The sequence below is a fragment of the Drosophila innubila genome (genome assembly GCF_004354385.1).
Source record: "Drosophila innubila isolate TH190305 chromosome 3R unlocalized genomic scaffold, UK_Dinn_1.0 2_E_3R, whole genome shotgun sequence".
Taxonomy (NCBI): domain Eukaryota; kingdom Metazoa; phylum Arthropoda; class Insecta; order Diptera; family Drosophilidae; genus Drosophila; species Drosophila innubila.
The window spans coordinates 23,102,674-23,125,969 of record NW_022995380.1 but is presented as its reverse complement, the minus strand read 5'-3'; the positions used below and the strand labels follow the sequence as shown (position 1 = coordinate 23,125,969).

The following is a 23,296-nucleotide window of genomic DNA, read 5'->3' as shown; positions in this document are numbered from 1 at the left end:
GGCCTGTAATTGACATTGAACATCTCACGCAAAACATAAACATTTGTAAAGCGGTTAGTTAACATAATAATTGTCTCTAAGATGCGTAATTTTATCCATTTATTTAACTTAACTAAAAAGAATTTCTGACAAGTTGTTCTTAAGTTGCGAAAAAAAGTCCTTGTTCTAAAGCTCACATATAAATACATATTTAGTTGTAGTGTTTTGTATTCTAATGCGACACTTAATAATATTACATTTCTCTGTTATAACACACTTCAATAATCTTAAGAATGTTCTGTAAATATAAAAGCAATTTAATCATGTATAACCTCTCACAACTTGATTAAAATTATCGAATTCAATACTTAAGTTTTGTTCTGCTTGTCAATTTCTTCAAGACAGGTGTCAAACTGAGTTCGACAAATAATTGAGGACATTAAAAGCAATTAAAATAATTATCAATTTGCTAGGACTGTATAATTCTAAAGGGAATTTAGTTACTCATTTATACTTGGCTCAAAATGATGGCTAATCGAGGCTACATTCTGATCCAGCTATTACTATTGTTGCCTAATACATTCTTCACTCATTCAATCTCCTTGGAGTCGGGCTATTCTCAAATCAACTATCTCAACGATGTTATTCAAAATGCGATAAAGGAAAGACCCGCCGACACCTTGTTGCTCCTAAAACGTCGACAGGATAAAAACTGCCTCATGAAGGATTTTAATCCTCATCATCTTATACCCACTCTACGCCTTGATGAATTCACTATAATCAATGTTAAGGATCTCTTCAATAGCGAGGCAATTTCTCTGGTTTTTATGTCCGAGCTCGCAGATTACATATTACTGACATCTCTAGCCAAGGATCTTCATCGGATGAGGGAATCACGAGTTATTATCTGGCTGCAGAGTACTCAATCGAATCTAAGAGCCTACCTGGATATTATTACTGAACAAGCAAGTAACTTTAACTTTCTCAGCCTAATTGTGCTACATTCAACCTCGTCGGATGTGAATGAACTAATTGTTGCCTATCGACTTCAACCATTTCCTCGTCCAAATCTAAAGCGTATTTCGAATTTATTTGATGGAAAACTCTTTGTCAAGACCTGGCTCAACTTTAACGGGAAAACAGCCGTGATATTGCCTGATTTGATACCACCTCATAGCCTTTTGGCAAAGGATATTCACACGGGAAAACAGAAGTTGTATGGTTGCTATGACAGACTTATAGAAGAGTTTGCCAAGAAATATAATATCAGCTTGCGATTGAATCGGCCAATTAGCGAGGTGGGAAAATTGGGCAGGACTGAAGTCCATCGAATGACGATAAATGGTGAACTTGATCTGCCGATTCAAGCTTTTGTACATGCAGTAAAATGGAAAACACAAAATGTTGAATATGTTTCGGCTATCGATGTTGGCGGCATTTTCATTGTGGTTCCCTGTGCCAGGGAAATGAGCATAGGGGATGTCTATAAGGGTCTAAGAACCTACTCGTCATACGTTTTGGGAGCCTACTTTTTGTTTGCCGTACTAGAGACTCTAATTGTAGCGGCAACCTATAGGATTATTCGACGTAGATATCGGTTTAGTTATGCGAAGCTTTTTATAAACTTATACGCATTTTGCGGGGTATTGGGACTGCCGTTCCCATTGGCCAGATATAGAACAAGTTTATCGCTTCAGCAGATGGTGATGGTCATGAGCATATTTAGTTTGATTTTCAGCTGTTTTTTTAATGCCAATTTGAGCACTCTTCTTATCAAGCAACCTCATTATAAACAGATTGAAAGCTATGAGGAGCTTCGGAAAAGTGGACTAACAGTTATATTCGATGAACGATCTTATAATTACATAATCAATGAAATCGATAAAAAGTTCTTCAACAAAGTCATACCCAACATACAAATAATGCCAACCAAGCAACGACAGAGATTGTTACTATCCTTAAACACCAGCTATGCTCATCATATCTTTACAGGTATGTGGGAAACTGTGGATCAATTTCAGAAACTCGAGAAACGAAGAGTTCTTTGCAAGTCCCAAGGGTTAATGGTAACCAACGGTCACCCTGTGAGTGGTATTCTTAGGCATAACTCCGTCTATAAGGTTGCTTTGGAGGAGTATATGCATTGGACCCAGAGCATGGGCTTTTACAAACATTGGGTGCTCGTGGCTTATCAGAAACTAATGACACATATTCCGAAACAAGGCCCAACAGAAAGTCAAGATTATGCTTCGTTATCTGGAAATGATTTGAATTGGTTATGGAAATTAATTGGATTTTCTTACTTGTTTGCCGGACTGGTGTTTGTTGTAGAAATTTGTATAGTTCGCTGGAAGAAAAAAAGAGTTGACAGAGTTATCATTCTATAACATTAATTTATGCACGTTTTAATTATATATTTTATTCGGCAGCATAAATAATCACCAAAACATTCCATATAATCACAAACAGAACAACTGGAATCAAATTAATAAATATAAGCAAAAATATGTGTAACTGTTGACACAATTTAGTTTAATAATCAAGTGATAATTAAATATTAGATATTTCATTTGGTACTCTGTTCGCCTATTTGAATTTTTAAAAATAAACTATAAAGTTTATCCCAACTTTTAAATATTAAGAATATTGTACAACACGTAGTTTAAATCCGTTTAATTAATGCTTTCTAGTTAATATATTTGTAAAGATTTTATTTGTACAAAGATCATGAACAGGTTAAAAAATGTATCTCTAACTTATTTTATTTAAACACAACAACAGAATTTTCCTGTAAATTTTTTATGTAAAATATGTGTACTAATTTTTGTAATCCATATTAATTAAATTTAATTCTAAAAGGTTTAATTTTCTTTTTTAAAATATCATGTTAAATTAAATAAAAATATCACTTAAAGTTCAAATTTTACCAGACTTTAAATTTGCATTACTTTTTTAAATCTAAACCGACTTTCATGCGAAATATCATTTTTATCATTATTTGGTCAGAAGAGACAGAATAGACTGTATAAAAAATTGGGATACAAAAAAAACTCAGGCAAATGAATTTATGATTTTTGTAAAAATATTATTAACTTAAAATTATTTTTACATTAATAAGCCTTGATCTTTTGTCTATCGATAGGCGATTGTTGCAGCAACGAATTTCACTACAACGACAAATTTTCTCGCGGCGACGGTGTCGATGAGACAGATGAGGCAGCCGGGTTTTCAGTCGTGAAAAGTTTGTTGCGCCGCTTGGAAGCTGTGCGCCGAGTGCTTTTTCTGTGTAGGAAAAATGATTTTGGCGTGAACATTTGTTGCGCATACGCCGCATGTGCCGACATAACAAGTGTTAGCAAGTGACAAGCGACAAAAGTGCTATTAAAAATGACAAATTTAAATTAATAATATAATATAAATTATAAATAATATACACAAAAGATATATAGTGAATAATATTGTGCTACTTTTGTGTTGTAAAGTTGAAATGAAATGAAATGAAAAAGTAGTATATAAATGTGTGTAGACACTTTTTGTTAACTAAACAAAAGCTCTTCAAGTTGTGCTCTGTGTGTAGGTTGAAAATTACATTAAATGCTATACAATTAATTTTGCATTGGATGCGGCATACGCTCAATTAATTTACTCAACACCTAAACGCAATTTAAATCCTTATGTCGCAATAATTTAGTTGCCTGTCACATGCTCTAATAGTCTGAAATGTTTTCCCCTTAATTTTCTAAATTTATGCCAGCCCTTTGTCCCGCTGTCCCTTACAAATCGGTTTTATATGCATTCATAATTCAGACAACAAATTTTTTATCACCTTCCACGGTTTATTTGGCCAACGAAGAGATATTGTAAAGCTAAACTGTTTATAAAATCACAAAATGCTAAGCACAAAAAGCTTAACAAGAGTCGAAAGCAAAACATTAACCCACACACGCGCTGACATGGAGAAAAAAGAACAGAAAACGGAAAAATATTTAGAAAAAAGAATAGTCTGCATGGTTTTGGCTGGGTCTGGCATCAGTCAATGTCAGTTGGCCCAGTGCCAAATCGGCGGAGGCGTAGACAAAAAAAAAAACAATCAGAAAGGGAAAGTGAGCTGCAGCTGAGAGTGGAAACTTTGATGCGCTACCAGGAAAAGTTGCCCAACTCGTTTGTCCACAATCTATTTTCCCCGAATAATTTTCAATTGTTTTTCCACACGTCAAGCATCAAGTGGCAGTTTAGAAGTGCTCTTGAACCACATAAATATTCCCATACTGATGGGCATATCGAAAACATATGTTAAACAGCACGACAAAGCATGCGAAATATTTTAGCTATTATATTTTAATTATTATTCACATTCTTTGAACAAAAAAACCGAGTTTTTTATGTGAAATGCCTGTGGATCAGATGGCATTGGCCCAAGTGCAGAATTTATTGCTACATTTATTATTTGCTTTATTTTGTTGCTGTTTTTTTGTTCCATACATAAAACTTTTCAAGTTTATTCAGAAATTTTTCTGAAATTGGGCAATAATTGGCATAATATACAATGTAAATAAAATTAATTCAATAACAGAAACTGATGGCATCCGTCGAGGTTGTAAACTTGAACGACTTTTTAATTAGGTCGGTATTTGGGCGGTTGTGCTTATGTTGGATAATCTCCACAAGATATTATTTTAAATTTATTTAAAAAGTAATTTTGCACATTCGCTTATTATATTTTATTTTTTGAGTCTGAAAATTCATTCATAAATTAAATTTAAATTTCTGTTCATTACATATAACGCCTTTGCTTTCTTGGTGCATCATTTCCGCTCTTATACCCTGTAATAATTGAAATATGGCTAAAGGTGCAATACTATTTTGTGCATTAATATGCAGGCAGAAATATAGATACTATTTAAGCTTTAAATATATAATAAGTTATATAAACTTTAAATTCTATAACGATCGGATTATAATTAAATAAGTTAAAGTATTAGAAAAATGATACAAAAGTTAAATAACACAAAAGTTTTACATTCAAAGGTCATTGTCGCATATTATTCTAAGGGGTATCTCATAGTCGCAGACTTTCTTCCTCTCTATAACAGATTTGTTTATTTTCAGCTTTGCTTAGCTTCAAATTTATTGCCAAAAACTGCAATCCCTGCTCTTTTGCTCCCATTTGATCCGAGTCGATTGACGTATTCCAAATTGTACGCAAATTTCAAGACGAAATTTTATTTCTGTCTTTTATCTATTTTGAAAATAAATGAAAATTTCTTTGGAAGAATATTGCGCAGCAGAAGTTCGTGAATATCTTGAAAATCGCAGGCACACAACACTTTGCCGTGCCTCATCAATTAGTGGAACAATCAAATGCAACGGACACAAACTGTGGAATGGGGTCTGTTTTTCTCAACTTGTAAAACGCGCTGTGTTTTCGCATCATTTATGGTGACGTCAATGTAGGATCATCCACCTTCCCCCTTTTGGCCCTATAACATTGGTACATAGATACATCTTTGAGGTATCTAATTTTAGAGATCTCTCTTTCCTCGTTGAAGAACGTGGAAATTGCCATTTTTATTGCTGTCTATAATTGGTCTGTTTATGTGCAGAGACCCGCGAGCATTGCCTGAACTTGAAACTATTCCATTGGTTAGCTGACGCTAGACATTGACTCGGAGTTACCTTCCATACATGCCTCCTTACACTTAATCGTACTTTTACTACAGATTATGATGATGTTCTTCACGGGGCTCTGATTAGTTTATTTTTGTCACGTTGCTGCAATTTGAACTTTGGCGAAGTCATGAAGTGCTCGCTGACTCAGTGCAAATGGATTACACTGAGAGAAAAAAATTGGTATTAAGTGTAAATCGAAAATTTTATCAAAAGTGCATTATGATTAGAAGAATATGTTCTTAAAATTTAAAAGTAGCACAGTAAAAACTTGAGAAAATTATGTAACAATTTAAAGAGTTATTCCAAAAAATAATTAAGGTTGATGAGTACGCAATGTGATGGTGAGAAAATAATTAGTCTACCGCTATTTATTTAAATTTAAGGAATATACAGTAGACAGATTTATTCTTAGAGAGGTTATTGGAAAGATCGACTTCCTGCAAGTCTTAAATTTATAAGAGTAGTCAGCTTTCTGTCATTGATGTTTAATATCTTTATTTTATTGCTGCCTTAGTAATTAACATTATTTAATAATTCAACTGCAATTTCACCTACATTTTCAGCCAGTTATTCACTCTTGAGTTATGCAGATACAGACACGTACAGATTGGACTGTTAATCGACATTGTATTTTTGTTGCTGATGACACATAATGATAGAATACAATAACTAACAATTAGCTTGCTACACATCAATAAATATTCATAAGCCCACACACACACACACACACATACACATACACGAATTTAACATAGTGAAATGCAAACTGTTGAGTGGCTTTATCATAAACAATGTGTTCATATCGTTATAACGTATCCGTAGAATACAAACGCAATTAAAATTAATTATGCCATGTGTCTTTTTGTCAAGTGTATTTGAGGGTCTGTAGATACATCCACACATACATGCATCTGCATAAGTATGTAACATATTTGTCCAGCGTTTGTCATCGCATGGAGCAATCGCAGTTCTAAGTAGTTCCAGTTCAGACGTCAGACAGTTCGTATCTCTCGTCGACTACTGCGGTAAGTTCAATAACATTGATCAAAGCTAATGTAATGTTAATTATAATGTTAATTAGTAACAGAATGTGTCATAAATGCATATGTAAATATAACTATATACATATTTGTATTTATATCAACAGGTTGAATGCGAAAATACATGAAAACGATTTGTTTATAAACGAAACAACGAACAATTGATTGAAAGAAAGAGAGAAAGAAAGAAAGGCGTGGAAACAGCAAGAAACGATGGACATGCAATTAGATACAAATTAAAATAAAATATATTTAAATATGTACACACACTTGTAAGTGTTTGTGTGTGTGTGTGAAGAGCGAACAAATTGACAAAAATGTTTAATTTGCTGCGACGCACGCGTCTGAGAAAGGCGCATAAAAACAAAATCTACGATGTCAGTGACGATGAAGAGGCAGCAACAACAGCAACAACTACAACACCAGCCATTGGCAGGAGCACCACTGAGAGTGAGAACAGTAATGGCGCTGAGTGCCGTTACGTATTCAGCACATCAGAGAGCAGCAGTGCGGCAGAGAGCCAAAGAGAGAAAGTGAAAATGGAGAGTGTAGGGCCGCGCCGAGCTGTGATCGAAGAGTTGGAGGACTTTTGCAGCGACGAAGAGGCAAACGACGAAGAGTCGCAATGTGTAAAATTAGCAAAAACAGCTGCTGCTACTGCTGCTGCTGCTAATGGCAATTCAGCGATCTCTTGGCGCTCCGACAATTTGTTGTACTCGTCGTATATAAATAACATGGGCAAAGGCAATGCGGCGACAACGGCGAGGACAACGACTGTTGTTGATGAACATCATGATAGAAATGCTGCTGATGTTGCTGCTACTCTTGCTGCTGCTGGGCATGCCACGGGCAGTCAAAACGAGGCAAACAACGAAGGCGGTCAGCTAATTGGCAGCAGCTATAATATTGGCCAAACGGATTGCCACAATAATCGTATCGGGCCAATAATCGATGGCAATGCACCACAACAATTACAAATTGCTGGCACGGTAATTGATGCAACGGCAAACACAAACGCAAACGCAAAGACAGAGACGACAACGAAAAGGGAGACACAGACGCAGACGCAGACGAATAAGGAGACTGTGAGGGATACGCAAACGGTCAAATATCGGCAATCGAAACAATCGAACGAACAGAAACGATTATCGCGGCTATCGCTGGGCAATTTGACAGCTGGTTTGCAACGAGGCAACAATAATAATAATAACAATAATAATAATAATAATACAAATACAAATAATATTAATAGGGACTGTGACAGTGCAGCCGAAGAGTGTGTGAACAAGAAACGCAAAACGTTGCAAAGAAGTCGCGAGTTTCTCACTGATATTTTCATGGCGCGTGGACGTAATCATCAGCGGCAGCAGAGGAATCAGCAACAGCAACAGCCGCCACAACAACAACAACAGCAGCAACAACAACAGCAGTCTGTGGTCAAGTCCAAAACAGCTAACGACGACGTAATCGCTATTGGCCAGGCGCTAACAACGCGACCAACAGCATTGGCAACAGCACACCTTGAAACGAACTCCGACCCCGCGACCGTGTCCACAAATAGTTATCAAATGACTATGTCTAATAATAGCACACAGAATCGACACAGCGCAGCGCTGTCGACGCACAGCGACAATAAAGAGCAAGAGCGTCGAGCAGAAGAGCGAGAGCGAGAGCGTGAGCGAGAGCGAAGTAACAGTAATTCAGCTGGACAGGAGCAGCAGCTGGCAAAAGAGAGCCAAAAGCAGCGAGATGGGAACAGAGATGCGAGTGCTGAATTTATTCAAGCGGCAAACGTCGAGCTGTACACTGTCGCGGAAGATCAGCAAGGCGATGCAATTCTGCAACGCAGCCGTAGCAGCAGCCGAAGCAGCAACAACAGCAACAACAACAACACTAGTGATATAATCATAAACAGCATGGGCCAAACCAGCGCCAAACCCAACGAATCACAGCAGCAATCATCGGCAAACAGCTCACGAGCCAGCACGCCGCGTGAGTTTCGTGAGTCGTTCGTGAGCGAGCCACAAAATGTGCCTGTGGCGCCACCGCGTCAACAGAAACAGCAGCAACATCATGAGTTGCCCAAAATTACCGTCGTGGACTGCAGCTTCGAGCAGAGTCCAAGTCAAAGTCCACAGGCAAATGTGGCTGGCGAGGAAGTCTTCTATGATTTCGATGGCGTCAACATTGAGGAACTGAATGAGGCACATGTGGAAACTCTAGAGGATGAGGTCTTTGACATACCTACAACCATCTATCAGCAGGCAAATAATGGCATAACCCGACCCTGGACACGTTTGACCAATGTCAAGCTGGAGAATGTTCAAGAGGAGGCTGAAGAGGATGCAGAGCCGGAGCCCGAGGATGATGAGCTGGACGAGGCGCTGGACATGGAATGCGATGAGGTGGAACGTGCCACGCCCAATGGTTCAAGGCAATCGGCGAGCAGCGAACGCAGCGCATTGAAAAGTGATTCCAATTTAAGCAGCAGCTACGCGGACTCGGGCATCGGCATCAGCAGCGGCAGCGGTCATGACATGCCACATGGCAGCGAGCGACAGCAATTGCCACAGACGGTAGTGCCACCAGTGCAGCGCATGTTGCCGCTGCGCATGCCGTTCGTACGGGATGCCAACTCAACGTCAACCGATTGCGACTGCGAGGAGATGTTGCTGCAGTGCGACGAACTCGATGATGAGCAGCATTTCAACGAGCGTTTGGTCTGCATCGAGAGCATTAGCCTGCCCGACGTTGTCGTTGAGTCAACGACCGCAACAACAGCATCAACAACAGCAGCAACAGCAACAGCAACAGCAACAACAAGTGCAACAACAACTGCCACAAATGGCTCTGATGGCCATCTCAATATCAATATTACCAATGGCGCCGGTGGCAATAGCCTCGGCAATGTGCATTTCATACCCATTCACATTGAGGGGGGCGTGGCTGGTTCAGCCTCTGCCTCTGCCTCGGCACGCAGTCGCAGCAACAGTCCCATGCAGCGCAGTCTCGACGACAGTTGCATTGGCCGCAACACCATTGAGATTGTCGAGGATGGCTGTGTGCTCAATAATTCGATGCAGGATGGCAACCGTGAGGCGCAAGAGCTCAAGTAACGTATACGCCATGTATTACCAGCTATTACTAATGCCAAACTGGATGATCTAATGTGTGAATCAACCCAACTCAACTCAATTCAATTCAATTCAACTCAACACCGCTTCAGCCTTTGTTTACAAATAATTGTTGTGTGTGCAACGCGGCGTATGCGTAATATAATTGTACTACCTACTAACAACTTTGAATTGCCAGCTGCAATGGACGTTTACGTTTCCTTTGTGCCATCAACTTTGTGACACGTTTATTAATCAGTTTCTGTTATGCCAGCAAAATTTCCATTTTCCATACCATTTGCGTCGTTTTTCGCTGTATCTTGTCAGCCATTCATCTTGATCTGCGTTGTTTCTTGTCTGTGATTTTTCACGACATTTTTCCAGTCAAGAAAACACACACACACACAAATATATATATGTATATATTTCTATAGCTGTTGTTTAGCTTATAAAGCAGATGCCAAGTATATATAGTGTAGATATCTTTTGCTGTTTTCCCGGCATATATCTGCCAATCATTTATGTTTTAAGAGCATCAGTCTGATATCAAAGGCAGAAATTCACAACAATTGTATATAACTTCTTATTTTCCATATATATATATATATTCTTTTGTTACTTCCGGTGGCGCACTTATATATTTTTCTTTTATTACGTATACGCAATTTGAATATATATAGGAATATAATTTCTTCAATTCAAACAGGAAATTGACAATTCATTAATATCCAGATGTATTAAGAAATTCAATCTAGTTCTATTGTAGTTTTATTTTATATTTATATTTTAATTTAATATGTCTCTACGTGTACTCTATGAATGTCAAAAAATATTTTCTCCAAAATTTTTTTCATATATGCGTATTTTCAGCCAAAGATAAAAGCAGAAAATTGGCATTCATCTTTGTGTTTGGATTTTTACTATATTTTATATAAATTTCCAGAATTTATAGTGATTTGCATATTGCTTATATTACGCATACGTAAGCTAAGCTTTAAATGAATGCTAAACAAAGCAAATATATACTTAATTGTTTTATGTATAATTAATTATAAATATATTCTTCATCCAATTATATTCCTGTTTGGCATTTACTGCCCTCTCTAATGTATATATTCTTCATATTACGTATACGTAGCTTATAAACTATTTTGTATTTGATACTGCCCCATTGTTTGGCCTTCAAAATGATGAGGGATTGTGACAGCCGGTTCGACAAGTGTCTCGCCAATTTTGCCAACAAAATACTTGGCAGCCCTCTAATTATTCACATACGTATAAATATAAATTGTTTAATATTTTTAACAAATAAGCCCATTGAATGGCATTTAATAACATTTATCAGGAGGTTTTCCAATGTATTTGGTCTATCGTAAATCATCTTAAAATAAATTCCCTTCGTCATTTGTTGGCAAGATGTTTGCAATTCCCACGCCCAAGTTTTTCACCTCCATTCGCCTTCACCTTCCTCTTCATTCATTACTTTTTCGATAATTTTTGTTTTCATATTTGCAAGCGGCGTCTGCGTCAAATGTGCATAGAACACGAGCCGCCTGCTCTAGTTTTTCCGGCTTATTTTAGTTTATTTTCTTGTCTTTTGCACCGGACGCGCAGTGCAAAGATGATGAAAATTGTGAAAAATTTCAAATGCGCGTAATTAGAACGAAATTTAGGAGCTGCACTTGATTTAGCAGCTGGCCCATGGAGATGGCTAGCTAAAATAAACACTGCTCCTCACATCAATTACACAATTAACATTGATCGCAAGTAATGTTTATGCTAAACACAACGGCACCAAGGGGCGTATGCGTAATATCTTATAAACTACTACGCTGTTAAGTAATTTCATGAACAACTTGGGCATAAAAAGAATAGACGTAAAGGGGGAGGGGAACGAGAGGCAGCATCAAGAAACATTCTTCGGCAAAGTTCAGGCACAACCAAACTTATGCCAAAAATAATTGAAATAACTTGCAAGATACATTTTGTGTATTGTATGTTGTGTCATGTTCGAGCACGCTCTCAAACGCAACGCTAAATCGCGTGTCACAATTTTGATAAATCTGCCGCTCATTGTCTCTATAACGCGAGCGTATCCCTAACACTTTTGCCAAATTGCATATACGAAACGAACACTATAAAAATAGATTTGCGCATTTTCACAAAATATACACAAAGGATAGATAGACAGATGGACGGATAGATAGATAGATACAATTAAAACGTATTTTATTTTGCGTTTAAAGCAAATGCGAAAACCAAACAAAACACAAAGCCAATCACAACAAATATTATATAAAAATTGCCAATGTGTTTGTGTGTCCGTGCATTGCCTACGTCGAAGCAATTAATGGGTAACAGTGAGGAAGACATTCTCCAATGTTTTTTGCACCTCATTTCCATTTTACGAATGAATTTTTCGTATACAACTGCGTCAGATATTTATATGTACATGTATTTATTTTGCTTATATTTATGTTATTTAATTATTATAATTTCTATTTTTTATACATTTATTTAATGTCTCTGTAAAATATCTAACATAAGACCTCAATGCGTGTGCAGCTCACGTCTGTGAGTCATTTTATTTTCATGCGGTTTCTCTAGACATTTGTTGACTAACTATACATATTATAGCTATATTTTTATCTATCTGTTAAGCTCTTAAGACCAACAAAAATATTAACGAAATTTCCTTTTCTATTTTCTTTTAGAAAAGCGCTTAAGCTTCAAAAGGCACGTTTCACCACACAGCTTGAAGATGCGCACAGAAATGTTCAGAGTTTGGAGGTAAAAGTAAGCGATATGCAAGTTAAGATACAAAATCTGGAACAGGAACTGTCGCTCAAACAATGGAATGTAGATAGTAAGTATTAGAGTATTTATTTATTTTATAAATAAAGAAAATTTTACTTTTCAAATTATTTAATATAAATAAAATGAAATTTAAATTTATTTAAATATAAATTACTAAATTTGAAAATATCTAGTGTAAAGTTATCAGCATACATTTACACAAGAAATAAATTTATCTAGTCAAATAATTAATTCTTTATCAACAGAGTAAAGTAAACAAAGAAGAAGATAAAAAATTGTTTTAAAATTAAAATTATAAAGAATTAAAAATTATAAATATAAAACTTAGACATAAAATTAAGAATCTATTCTATTTATCAAAAAAAAAAAATCAGAAAACTAAAATATATTTACACAAAAAATTAGAAACTCATATAAAATGTCATGCCTTAACTTTCAGGACTCCAAGGAGAACTGAGTGCGGCTCAAAAGGATGATGAATATGTGCGTAAAAAGCTGAAACTGCTTGAGGATGAAAAGATACATCTGCGACACAAGTACAGTGATGATGAGGATGAATTCCGACGCAAATATGGTAGATTTTAGAACTTCAATCAAGAATTACTAAATTCTAGACACTCGATCTTATTGTAGATGCATTGCAATCGCAGTACAACGAACTTACCGAAAAGTACAAAGAGACGCAGAGTCTGGCAAACAATTTGCAAACTCAGCTGGCGAGTGCGAAGGTCGAGGTTGAAGATTGGCGTAATGAGGTGAATAAAATACGTGCCGAGTTGGAGGAACAAATACGCATACTCAAGAATACATTGGAGTATTCCGAGGCGGAGCGTAAAATCTGTGAGGATAAATGGCAAAAAGAATTCGAAATGCTCAGAACCCACAACAGAGGTGAGTAGCGAAAGAGAAAGAGAGAGTAGGAGAAAGAAATGTGATTTTTGATTGATTGATTGATTGATTGATTGATTGATAGAACGCGAGGAGACTTTGATGTCAGATTGTGAGTGGCAGATGCGGCAAATGCAGCGACAGTGCAAGGATAAAATGGACAAATCCAATTACGAACGCAAACAGGCATCGGCCAAGGCCGAGGAGCTGGAACTGGAGCTGCAATCACGTCACAAGGAGGCCGAACATCTGCGCGTTTGCCAGGCTCAGGTGAAGTCCTTAAGCGGCGTTGTCAGTGAACAGGAACGTTCGATACAAACACTCATGGAACGCATTGAGAATCTGAAGGAGGAATTGGAAACGGCCAATGAGAATCTCGAAACACAGATCGAAGCTGTGCGTAAGATCAAATATCAGTGTGATAAGTAAGTTAATCAATCAATCAAAAGTGTTTAATATCAATCAAACTTGTTTATCTTTGGCTAGTGCCATTTATGACAAGGAACGCCAAATGATTTATCGCATCGATGAGGTGCGCAACGAAGCTGCCGCCTTTTGGGAAAATAAACTTTAGTAAGTAGTCCTTAAATTAAGCTGATAAGCGCGCAGTTAATTTAAAAATCAATAGATTGCTTCATTTAATACAGAACTTACCTTTATATTCTATTTACAAAATTGTCTTAATATCTTTAATTTTTGAATTGATCAAATTAAAACATTGCTCCCTTATATTAAAGAAGTTTGTGACTCAAGTGAATCAATCTGGGCATCCTTTAACCATTCACCTTTTAATTTAATGCTAATCATTTTTTTTTTTAATTTAACTAATTTAAACGTATTATCTAATTATTACCATCAGTCAATTAATCTATTAACAATCGATTTAAAATTAAACTTTATAAAAACTTTAAGATTTCTTTCCATTTAAATTAAAAGTTTTTTGAGTCAATAAGTCACTTAATAAGTTTGTATTAAATACAGAAATAATCCTTTACTTACTGCTAACTTTAATGTGCACTTGGTAATAATAAATTCGAAATACTTCAATACCATTCACGATCGATTTTTATAGAGGAAATTGAAATGTGTTAATATAAATTTACTTATAAATTCCAATATTATAAATATCTTTTTATATTATGAATATTTCTGATCTTTTTTAAACCATAGCACAGAGATGACAAGACTGACAAATGAATTGGAATCCGTTTATGTGGATGAACGACGCGATGCCTTGGACAAGCTTCAAGCTGAGCACATTGAAGAATTACGCGCCTTGACCAATCGCTACACATCCAACGAGGAGGAACTGCGTGCAGAGGTTGCTTCGAAATACTTAACCAATATGAAGAAAACTCCTTTGATAACTGAATTTACTTGCAGATCGATGAGCTGCATGAGAATCTGGAACAAAAGAAACAAGACTTTCTGACGCTGAGGGAACGCTCCGATAATGCTTTGCTTCAAACCCGCATGCATCTGGATCGTGCAGATCGTGAGTATCAGAATGCCATGTGCCGGGAGGAGGATCGTCGCGTGGAGCTGGAGGAGAAGCTCAAAAAGGAGTTTGAAGCGGAGAAGGAAGAAATGGAGGAGAAATTCCGTGAACGTCTGGGCCAAGTCAAGGAAGAATTCGCCAAGGAGCTGCAACTTTCCACACAGGACATGGTAGACTCCCATCGCAAAGAGCTGGGTAAGGATTTAGTCGAAGTATTCCACGAATTATTTTGATTGATTCATGATTTACAGAGACCCAAAAAGCCAAACTTCAAGCCGAAAAGGATGAAGCGCTACATGCACTTGTGGAGCGACATCGCGCCAAAATGACCGCTGCCGAGGAACGAATGAAGTGAGTATTAATCCTTGTTGAAAAATATCAGATGCCTGCTAGCCTGCCTATCGAAATCCTTTTTATTAGTGTTAACTGTTGTAGAACTATTTAAAATTTTTCAATTCCATTTGAGTGCATCTTTCTCATTTCACTTCATTTGCTTGCCTCGATTCACTTACCAAACGTGTCTTTTGTTTTCTTTCTATAACGACGATCAGCTGCATTGGTTTAGATTATTCAACATCGGCGACCGCCTTGTGTGTGCTTGCGAAGGGGGCGTGTCCGTATATGCCAACACTCTATGTGCTATATCTGACCATGTCGCCATTGATTGCCTTAGCATGTTTAGTGTTTAATATTATCGCTGTGCTCTATATCAAATATCGTCACCTCTTGTCCAACTGATCAGTTCTAAGCTCCCTTTCAAAGATTGCCATTGTTTTTTACATTTTAATCAATCAATATTTTAATAAATACAAAAGTTTCTTTCAACTATAATCACTTTTTTAAGACTATCTGCTGTTTATCCGCATTTACAAATGTTATTTTATTTTGTTGTTTTTTATTTTAATTAATCAATCATTTGATGAAATCTTTTTAAAGTTATTTAATGCTTAAACTTATTTTAAAAATAATTTTTGGTCAATCAGTAAAAATCTATAAGTCCATCAACCACATAATCATTTTATTTTTGGTTTTATTCGAATGTTAATTAGTTAGGATCTGAAAAATGCCATTTTGTAAATTTTTTCAATCAACAAATTAGTTTATCAAACTGTCAATCATCTAATCAATCATTCTTAAAATATATTTCTGAATATTTCAAACAATTTATCAACATCTTAATCCATAGACAATAATGAAATAAATCAGATTTAAATTAAATCTAGAGCTATTGAATGAGAATTATTTTAATCAATCAACCAGTCAATCATCCAACATGAAAACTAACCAGTTTCCAATGGCATTTAATGATGGCAATTAATTGTAATCAATCACTCATTAAATAAGTTAATCCTGCATTTTGCTCCCAACAAAGCTCGAGTATACAAAAATATATATCTTTTACTTTCTCTTTTTCGCTATATACCTACCACCTACCGCTCTCTATGCTTGTGTACACCTCTCAAAACAACCCAAAACAACAACAATCCTAACACCCAAAACAATACCAACAACAACAACAACCGGACTCCACACAGCGATGTAGAGCTTCGGCACCAGCGCAATCTGAAGGACTTAAAGGCGGCATACGATGCCGAGAAGGCGGCGTTGGATAATCGCGATATCAGCAATGCGAATGAGATCGAGCAGCTGCATCGCAAATGTCGCTGCCTGACGAATCTGTAAGTTGACTTTCCAGACGAGGATTAAGATAATCATAAAAATGTGCATTACTCTATATAACTTGTTGCTTAGCCATGTCGTGATTGTTGTCTTCAATCCAGTGCGATTGATCTTGAGCTTCATCTAAATAAGACATTCTTCACTTTCAGATTCGAGGAGATGCGCATGCGTTATGAGAGACGTGATCCTCGACCAGAGGATCTGAGAGAAATCACCGAGCTGCGTACACGTTGCGATAGCCAGGAGCGAGATTTATTTGTGCTCACCGATCGATTAAGGGAAATGCAAATTCAAATGTCGGAGCTACAGCAGAATGGCGGAGAGGGAGCGTTGAGAAAGAAGCCGCCATCAAAAACGATACCCATCAGATGTGATGTCATCTACGAGGAAAACGAGGAGCGGCAATCCCCCGATGTGGAGCAGCAGGAGGATAGGGAAGAGGGAGAAGGCTCCTCGGAGGGTGACACCGAAGAGGAGCAGCTGGAACTGGAACCCAGCGATACCGAATCAAATCACACGATTGAAGTCAATCAAAAGTGCATCACAAACGATCGCATCAACGAGGACGATGCTCACATGATCTCAGCTGTATGATCATCTCAATCTTTGGAAATCCTTGGAAATACTCGCGAAATTCTACACACCAAAGGTGCTTTAACTTCTTTTCAATGTGTTTACGACTAACAAATACCCTATCTATCGATGGTTACCCGGTAATTGCACCATTAAGAGTTATCAACAAGCACTCACATTAAATGAAAATAAATCAAAAAATTTATATAAAAATTGTAAAATACAAAATACAATCTAATTGGTTTATGAAACCTCAACAAATACGAAATAAATGTAAATATTTTTAACAATTTTTCTACCAACTTATTAAATATAATTTCAAATAATTTTTAAGCTTTTTCAGCTTTTTCAGATCAATATTTTAATAAATTGTACTGATTGATTGTACTGAAATTGCTTAGCAAGCAGATCTTATTTTTAAAAATAGGTAATGTCCTTTTTAAAATAAAAATAACATATAATTTTCAAGTAATCAACAAGATTGTTTATTTTACGACTCTTTCAGGGTTTTAATGCAATTTCTACTACATTTTTGACTAAGAAATACAATTAGATTTCTTTTATTATATTTTATTTATTTATATTTTATTTAATTATTTATTTTGAAGTTTATGTTTTATATATGCAGATAAAAATTTTAAGTTCTATGATTATATTTTTTCATACTGTAATATTAACTCTTGCCACACGCTTTAATTGCCAATATCCCACGCAAAACTCCCCTACAAAAACAATAAGGGATACGGCATAACATAATCCAAGTAATTTCCAAATCCACTGTAAGTCATCAAACTTCAAAGGAGTTGGATGTTGTAATGATAACCTATGATTTTTAAATTTCACCATTTTCTGAATGGCATCACGAGTCCAGTGTATGTTGAACCCCAGGTCATAAGTCCAATGAGCGAAATAATTCAAGGCCTGAATGTAAATGGAGTTATGTTTTAAGAGGCTGTGTACCGGATAGCTACCATATACGTTTAGCTCGGAAGAACAACAAAGAAACTTGCTTTTATAATGCGTCTGATAAATTTCCATGACATTCCACAATGTGTCATAAACTACATACGCGTTACTGGGACTTTGGGAAAGCATCATCTGGGTGCGTTTCTGGTATTGCATGAAGACTGCCTGGTCCCTATGTATGCTTAAGTGTTTATTTCTGATATTATATTCGACAGTATCACGATATGACTCTTCGAATATAATTTTTATGCCCGAATCCCGCAATTCTGTAAAGCTCTTAATGGACTGATTCACAGGACGTTTTGTCAGTAGGGTACTAAGATTGGCATTGAAAAAACAGTTAACAATCAGACTGAAAATACTCATTATCATTATGATCTGATGTAGCGAGGTACTTCTTCTATTCCTGTTCACAACGATGGGTAGTCCAAATGCCGCTCTGAATGAATTTAGATTTATAAAGAGGTTTAAATAACTGAATCTATACCTTCTTTTGAATATCCGACATGTTGCTGCCATAAGGAGTGTCTCGACTACAGAAAAAACTAAATATACTCCGAGAACAATAAGAAAATTATTTCTTAGGCCTCTATAGACCTCACCAATGGCGATAATATTACCACATGGAACTACAATGAATATTTTTGCGATCTCAACAGCTGCAGTACATTCCAATCCAGTACTCCAAGTTCGAGCAAGCATCGTTAGATCAGCTTCACCATTTACAATCATCTTCATTATATATGTACGATTATCAGTTCTTAAAGATTGCGGTATTTGTAAGTTGATGTTGTGCTTTTTCGCAAATTCGATTATAAAGCTATCCATGTACCCACTTAGAATCAACTTTCCAGATTTTTTGTCTCGGCTCAAAAAGCTGGCAGGAGCATAATAACTTGGTATTGCAACAGCCGTCTTATACCGAAAGTTTCTCCAAAAATCGGGAAAGATTTGACTGTTATGCAGATCAATGATGGGTATTATACTTGGCTTGGGAAATGGATAAAGTCTATAAGCAACAATCGAGTCTCTCACATCAGATAAGGTTGAATGCAGCACGATTAGACTGAGAAAGCTATAGTTACTTGCATATTCAGTAATAATATCCAGGTAAGATCTTGGATTCGCTTGAATATTATGCAACCAGATTATAATACGTGTTGACCTCATCCGATGCAGATCCTTGGCCAGGGATGACAGCAACAAGAAATCTGCGAATTCAGATATGCAAACTAGAGAAATTGCCTCGCTATTGAAGAGATCCTTAACATTGATTATGGTGGATTCATCAAGGCGAAGAGTGGGTATTGGATGATGGGAATTGAAGTCCTTCAAGATACAGCTGTGGTCCAGTCGACGCTTTAATACCAACAAAGTGTCAGCTGGTCTTTCCTTGAACACATCTTTAAGAAAATCCATCAAAAAATTCATTTGTGAAGCTTCAGGTTCCAACGGAACGCTCAGTAAGAGTCCAGGTAATAAAAGTAAACACTGAAGCAAAATGTAGCTACAATTAGTCGCAGTTGAAGCCAACATTATGAGCCAAGTACAAATAAATAACTGAATTCGATTTACAACTTTACAGTCTTATTAATATGTTTATATTTCTCATTAATTTAAATGGACACGACGTCATTTGCTGTCTTAAGAAATTAACATTATCTGTCTGTCTATATGTCAGTTCAGTGATTAGTTAATAGAGTATATGTTAACAATGTTGACGTTCCTTTAAGCAAATTAAAAATAATTTGTACTTATCAACTTTAATTTGTTATTTTAAGTAAAATGTATCGAAAAACTACAAATTAAAGGTAATGTACAATAAGAAGTGTATTTTTTTCCACTAAATGTAACAAATGTAACAAAAACATTTATTATTAAGCTATTTTTGTGGTGCATTTATGAAATTTATAAACTAAATATCGAATATGTAATACAATTAGAATCATGTTAAAAATTAGTTTCTTCAAAGAATATGTAGTTTAGAGACAAATATGAGAATAGAGTAGATATCAACGAACGATATTTGTCGTTTAACTTTTTTTCTTGTATTTTTTTTATAATATTTATTAATTTTTCTATACTTAAACTATAAAATTAACTCTTGCAACATGCTTTCTTTGCCAATAACCCATACAAAGCTCCCCAATTAAAACTATGACTGATACGGCATAGCATAATCCAAGTAATTTCCAAATCCAATGTAAATCATACAAGTTAATTGGAGTTGGATGTTTCAATGATTGACTGTCATTATTAAATTCCACCATTTTTTTGATAGCATCAAGAGCCCAGTGATTATTGAGTCCTAAGTCATGAGTCCAATGTACGAAATAATTCAAGGCCTGAATGTAAACGGAGTTTTGTTTTAAAAGGCTAGCTTTCGGATAGTTATCATATACATTTAGCCCAGGGGAACTACATAAGGCCTTGCTTTTGTAATGCCTCTGATACATTTTCAAGACATTCCACATTTTGGTATAAATTTGATAAGCATTGCTGGAATTCTGGGAGAACATCATCTGGACGCGTTCGGTGCTTGACAAGAAGACAGCCTGGTGTTTATGTATTCTTGTGTAATTATTTTTCATATCATATTCAACAGTATCACGAAATGACTCGTCGAATATAACTTTTAAGCCCGACTTCTGCAACTCCTCAAAGTTAGTAATAATATGTTCGTCAGGACGTTTTGTAAGGAGAGTACTAAGATTAGCATTGAAAAAACAGTTATCAATAAGACTGAAGACACTCATTATCATTATGATCTGATGTAGGGAAGTACTTCTTCTATTCCTGTTCATAACGATAGGTAACCCTAATGCCCCACAGAATGCATTTAAATTTACAAAGAGGTTCGAATGACTAAATCTATAACTTCTTCCAAATATCCGACAAGTTGCTGCCACAACAAAAGTTTCGACCACAGAAAAGACTAAATATACTACGAATACAATGAGGAGATTATTTCTCAGACTCTTATAAACCTCATCTATGCCGATTACTTTCCCACATGGAGCTACAATAAATATTTTTGCTATTTCAATAGATGCAGTACATTCCAAGTCGTTTCTACACATTTGAGGAAGCATTGTTAGATCAACTTCGTCATTTTTAATCATCTTAATGATATCTATACCATTATTAGTTTTCAAGGACTGTTGTATTCGTAAGTTGATGTTGTATTTCTTCGCGAATTCTATTATTAAGGTATCCATGTATCCACTCTGCATCATCTTTCCGGATTTTCTGTCTCTGCTCAAAAAGCTGGCAGGAGCAAAATAACTTGGTATTGCAACAGCCGTCTTATTCCGAAAGTTTTTCCAAAAATCGGGAAAGATTTGACTGTTATGAGGATCTGTAAGGCGTATTATTCTTGGCTTGGGAAATGGATATAGTCTATAGGCAACAATCGATTTTTTCACATCAGATAAGGTTGAATGCAGCACGATTAGACTGAGAAAGTTATAGTTACTTGCATATTCAGTAATAATATCCAGGTAGGATTTTGGATTCGATTGAATATTATTTAACCAAATTATAATACGTGTTTCCCTCATTCGATGCAGATCCTTGGCCAGGGATGACAGTAAGATGGAATCTGCGATCTCGGATATGCAAACTATTGTAATTGCCTCGCTATTGAAGAGATCCTTAACATTGATTATGGTGGATTCATCAAGGCGTAGGGTGGGTATTGGATGATGGGGATTAAAGTCCTTCAAGATACAATTGTGGTCCAGTCGACGCTCTAATACCAACAAAGTGTCAGCTGGTCTCTCCTTGATTACATCTCCAAAAAAATCCTTTAAGTACTTCATATGTGAAGCTTCAAGTTCCAAGGAAGTAGGAAAGCTCAGTAAGAGTCCAGGTAAAAATAGTAAAAGCTGGAGCAAAATATAGCCACAATTAGTCGTAGTTAAAGCCAACATTGCGAGCCAAGTAAAAATGAGTAACTGTATTCGCTTTAGCATTTTATGGTCTAATTAATTTTTTTAATTTGCTCATTAATTTAACTGATGGACATGGCGTCATTTGCTGTCTAAAGTTATGAACATTATCAGTCTGTCAAATGACAAATCATTGATCAGCTAATAGCTCGCAGGTTGAAATAAGAAAAACTCTTTTAATTTAATATTAATTGATTATTTTAAATAAAATTATTTTTAAAGTATAAATGTACTAATTGAAAAACTAAAAATGTATGCTGCAATATAATTCACTTAATTGTGCCCACAATAATTTTCTCAGCAAAAAGATATATGATTATACTCGATACTTTAAATATAAGTAAAAGGGTTTATTGTTTTCCATGATATGCATGTAACAGGGCGAACGAGGCATCTCCGACCCTTTAAAGTATATATATTCTTAGTCAGCATCAACAGCCGAGTCGATAGTTTTAAAAATATACCTTTTTTTAATAACGTAATCTATTTTTGTCATCTATCATTCAATTGTACATAATCGCAATCAGGACTGTTTAAGTTTTAAAAGCAATACAAGCTCCAAAAAGTAAGTAACGGGTATTCCAATAGTCGTGGTCTCAACTGTAGTCTTTCCGATTATTGATTTTATTTAAAATGTTAATAAAATAAACATTTTCGAGTTAACAATATGATTTTTTATTGAGCGATTTGTATGGTGCTTAAAAGCAATTTCTATTAAATATTCGAATATGAAATACAATTAAGTTACTTGCTTATTTAAAGTGTTAAGTTATTTGCTTCGAAAAATTTGCATCTTAGATACATTCATCGGTTAGTAGAGTCTAAAGTCGTTCCTCGCTATATATCTTTGAAAGTCCTAAATAAATTTGCTATATTTATACTACAAAAACATCTCGAGCCACAAGATTTCTTTGCCGATAACTCATACAATACTCCCCTATTAAACCAATGAAAGATACTGCATAACATAATCCAAGTAATTTCCAAATCCATTGTAAGTCATCAAACTTTAAAGGAGTTGGATGTTGCAATGATAGACTATGATTATTAAATTCCACCATTTTCTGAATGGCATCATGAGTCCAGTGTATGTTGAACCCCAGGTCACAAGTCCAATGAGCG

At 35.8% G+C, this 23,296-nt stretch overlaps 2 protein-coding genes across 2 annotated transcripts; both read left to right on the top strand.

Moving 5' to 3' along the window:
* Window positions 1-503: 503 nt before the first annotated feature.
* On the top strand, window positions 504-2,043 carry LOC117789455. The gene is made up of 2 exons (XM_034628488.1): window positions 504-1,880; window positions 1,972-2,043. The coding sequence occupies exons 1-2, from the start codon at window positions 504-506 to the stop codon at window positions 2,041-2,043; spliced, it is 1,449 nt and encodes a 482-aa protein (XP_034484379.1).
* Window positions 2,044-3,434: 1,391 nt separating this feature from the next.
* Window positions 3,435-17,550, top strand: LOC117790458 (serine-rich adhesin for platelets). The gene is made up of 13 exons (XM_034629912.1): window positions 3,435-3,552; window positions 6,520-6,674; window positions 6,797-9,801; window positions 12,517-12,668; window positions 13,059-13,193; window positions 13,253-13,510; window positions 13,593-13,932; window positions 13,994-14,080; window positions 14,678-14,828; window positions 14,891-15,200; window positions 15,257-15,356; window positions 16,541-16,684; window positions 16,835-17,550. Exons 3-13 carry the CDS (start codon window positions 7,007-7,009, stop codon window positions 17,277-17,279), a joined length of 4,917 nt encoding a protein of 1,638 aa, XP_034485803.1. The 5' UTR covers window positions 3,435-3,552; window positions 6,520-6,674; window positions 6,797-7,006; the 3' UTR covers window positions 17,280-17,550.
* The last annotated feature ends 5,746 nt before the right edge of the window (window positions 17,551-23,296 follow it).

Coding starts and splice junctions, on each gene's coding strand:
- LOC117790458 (XM_034629912.1), top strand. CDS start 7,007: ATGTTTAATTTGCTGCGACGCACGCGTCTGAGAAAGGCGCATAAAAAC. Junction 13,511..13,592: donor GCTCAGAACCCACAACAGAG/GTGAGTAGCGAA, acceptor ATTGATTGATAG/AACGCGAGGAGACTTTGATG. Junction 15,357..16,540: donor GCTGCCGAGGAACGAATGAA/GTGAGTATTAAT, acceptor GACTCCACACAG/CGATGTAGAGCTTCGGCACC.
- LOC117789455 (XM_034628488.1), top strand. CDS start 504: ATGATGGCTAATCGAGGCTACATTCTGATCCAGCTATTACTATTGTTG. Junction 1,881..1,971: donor ATAAAAAGTTCTTCAACAAA/GTCATACCCAAC, acceptor ATATCTTTACAG/GTATGTGGGAAACTGTGGAT.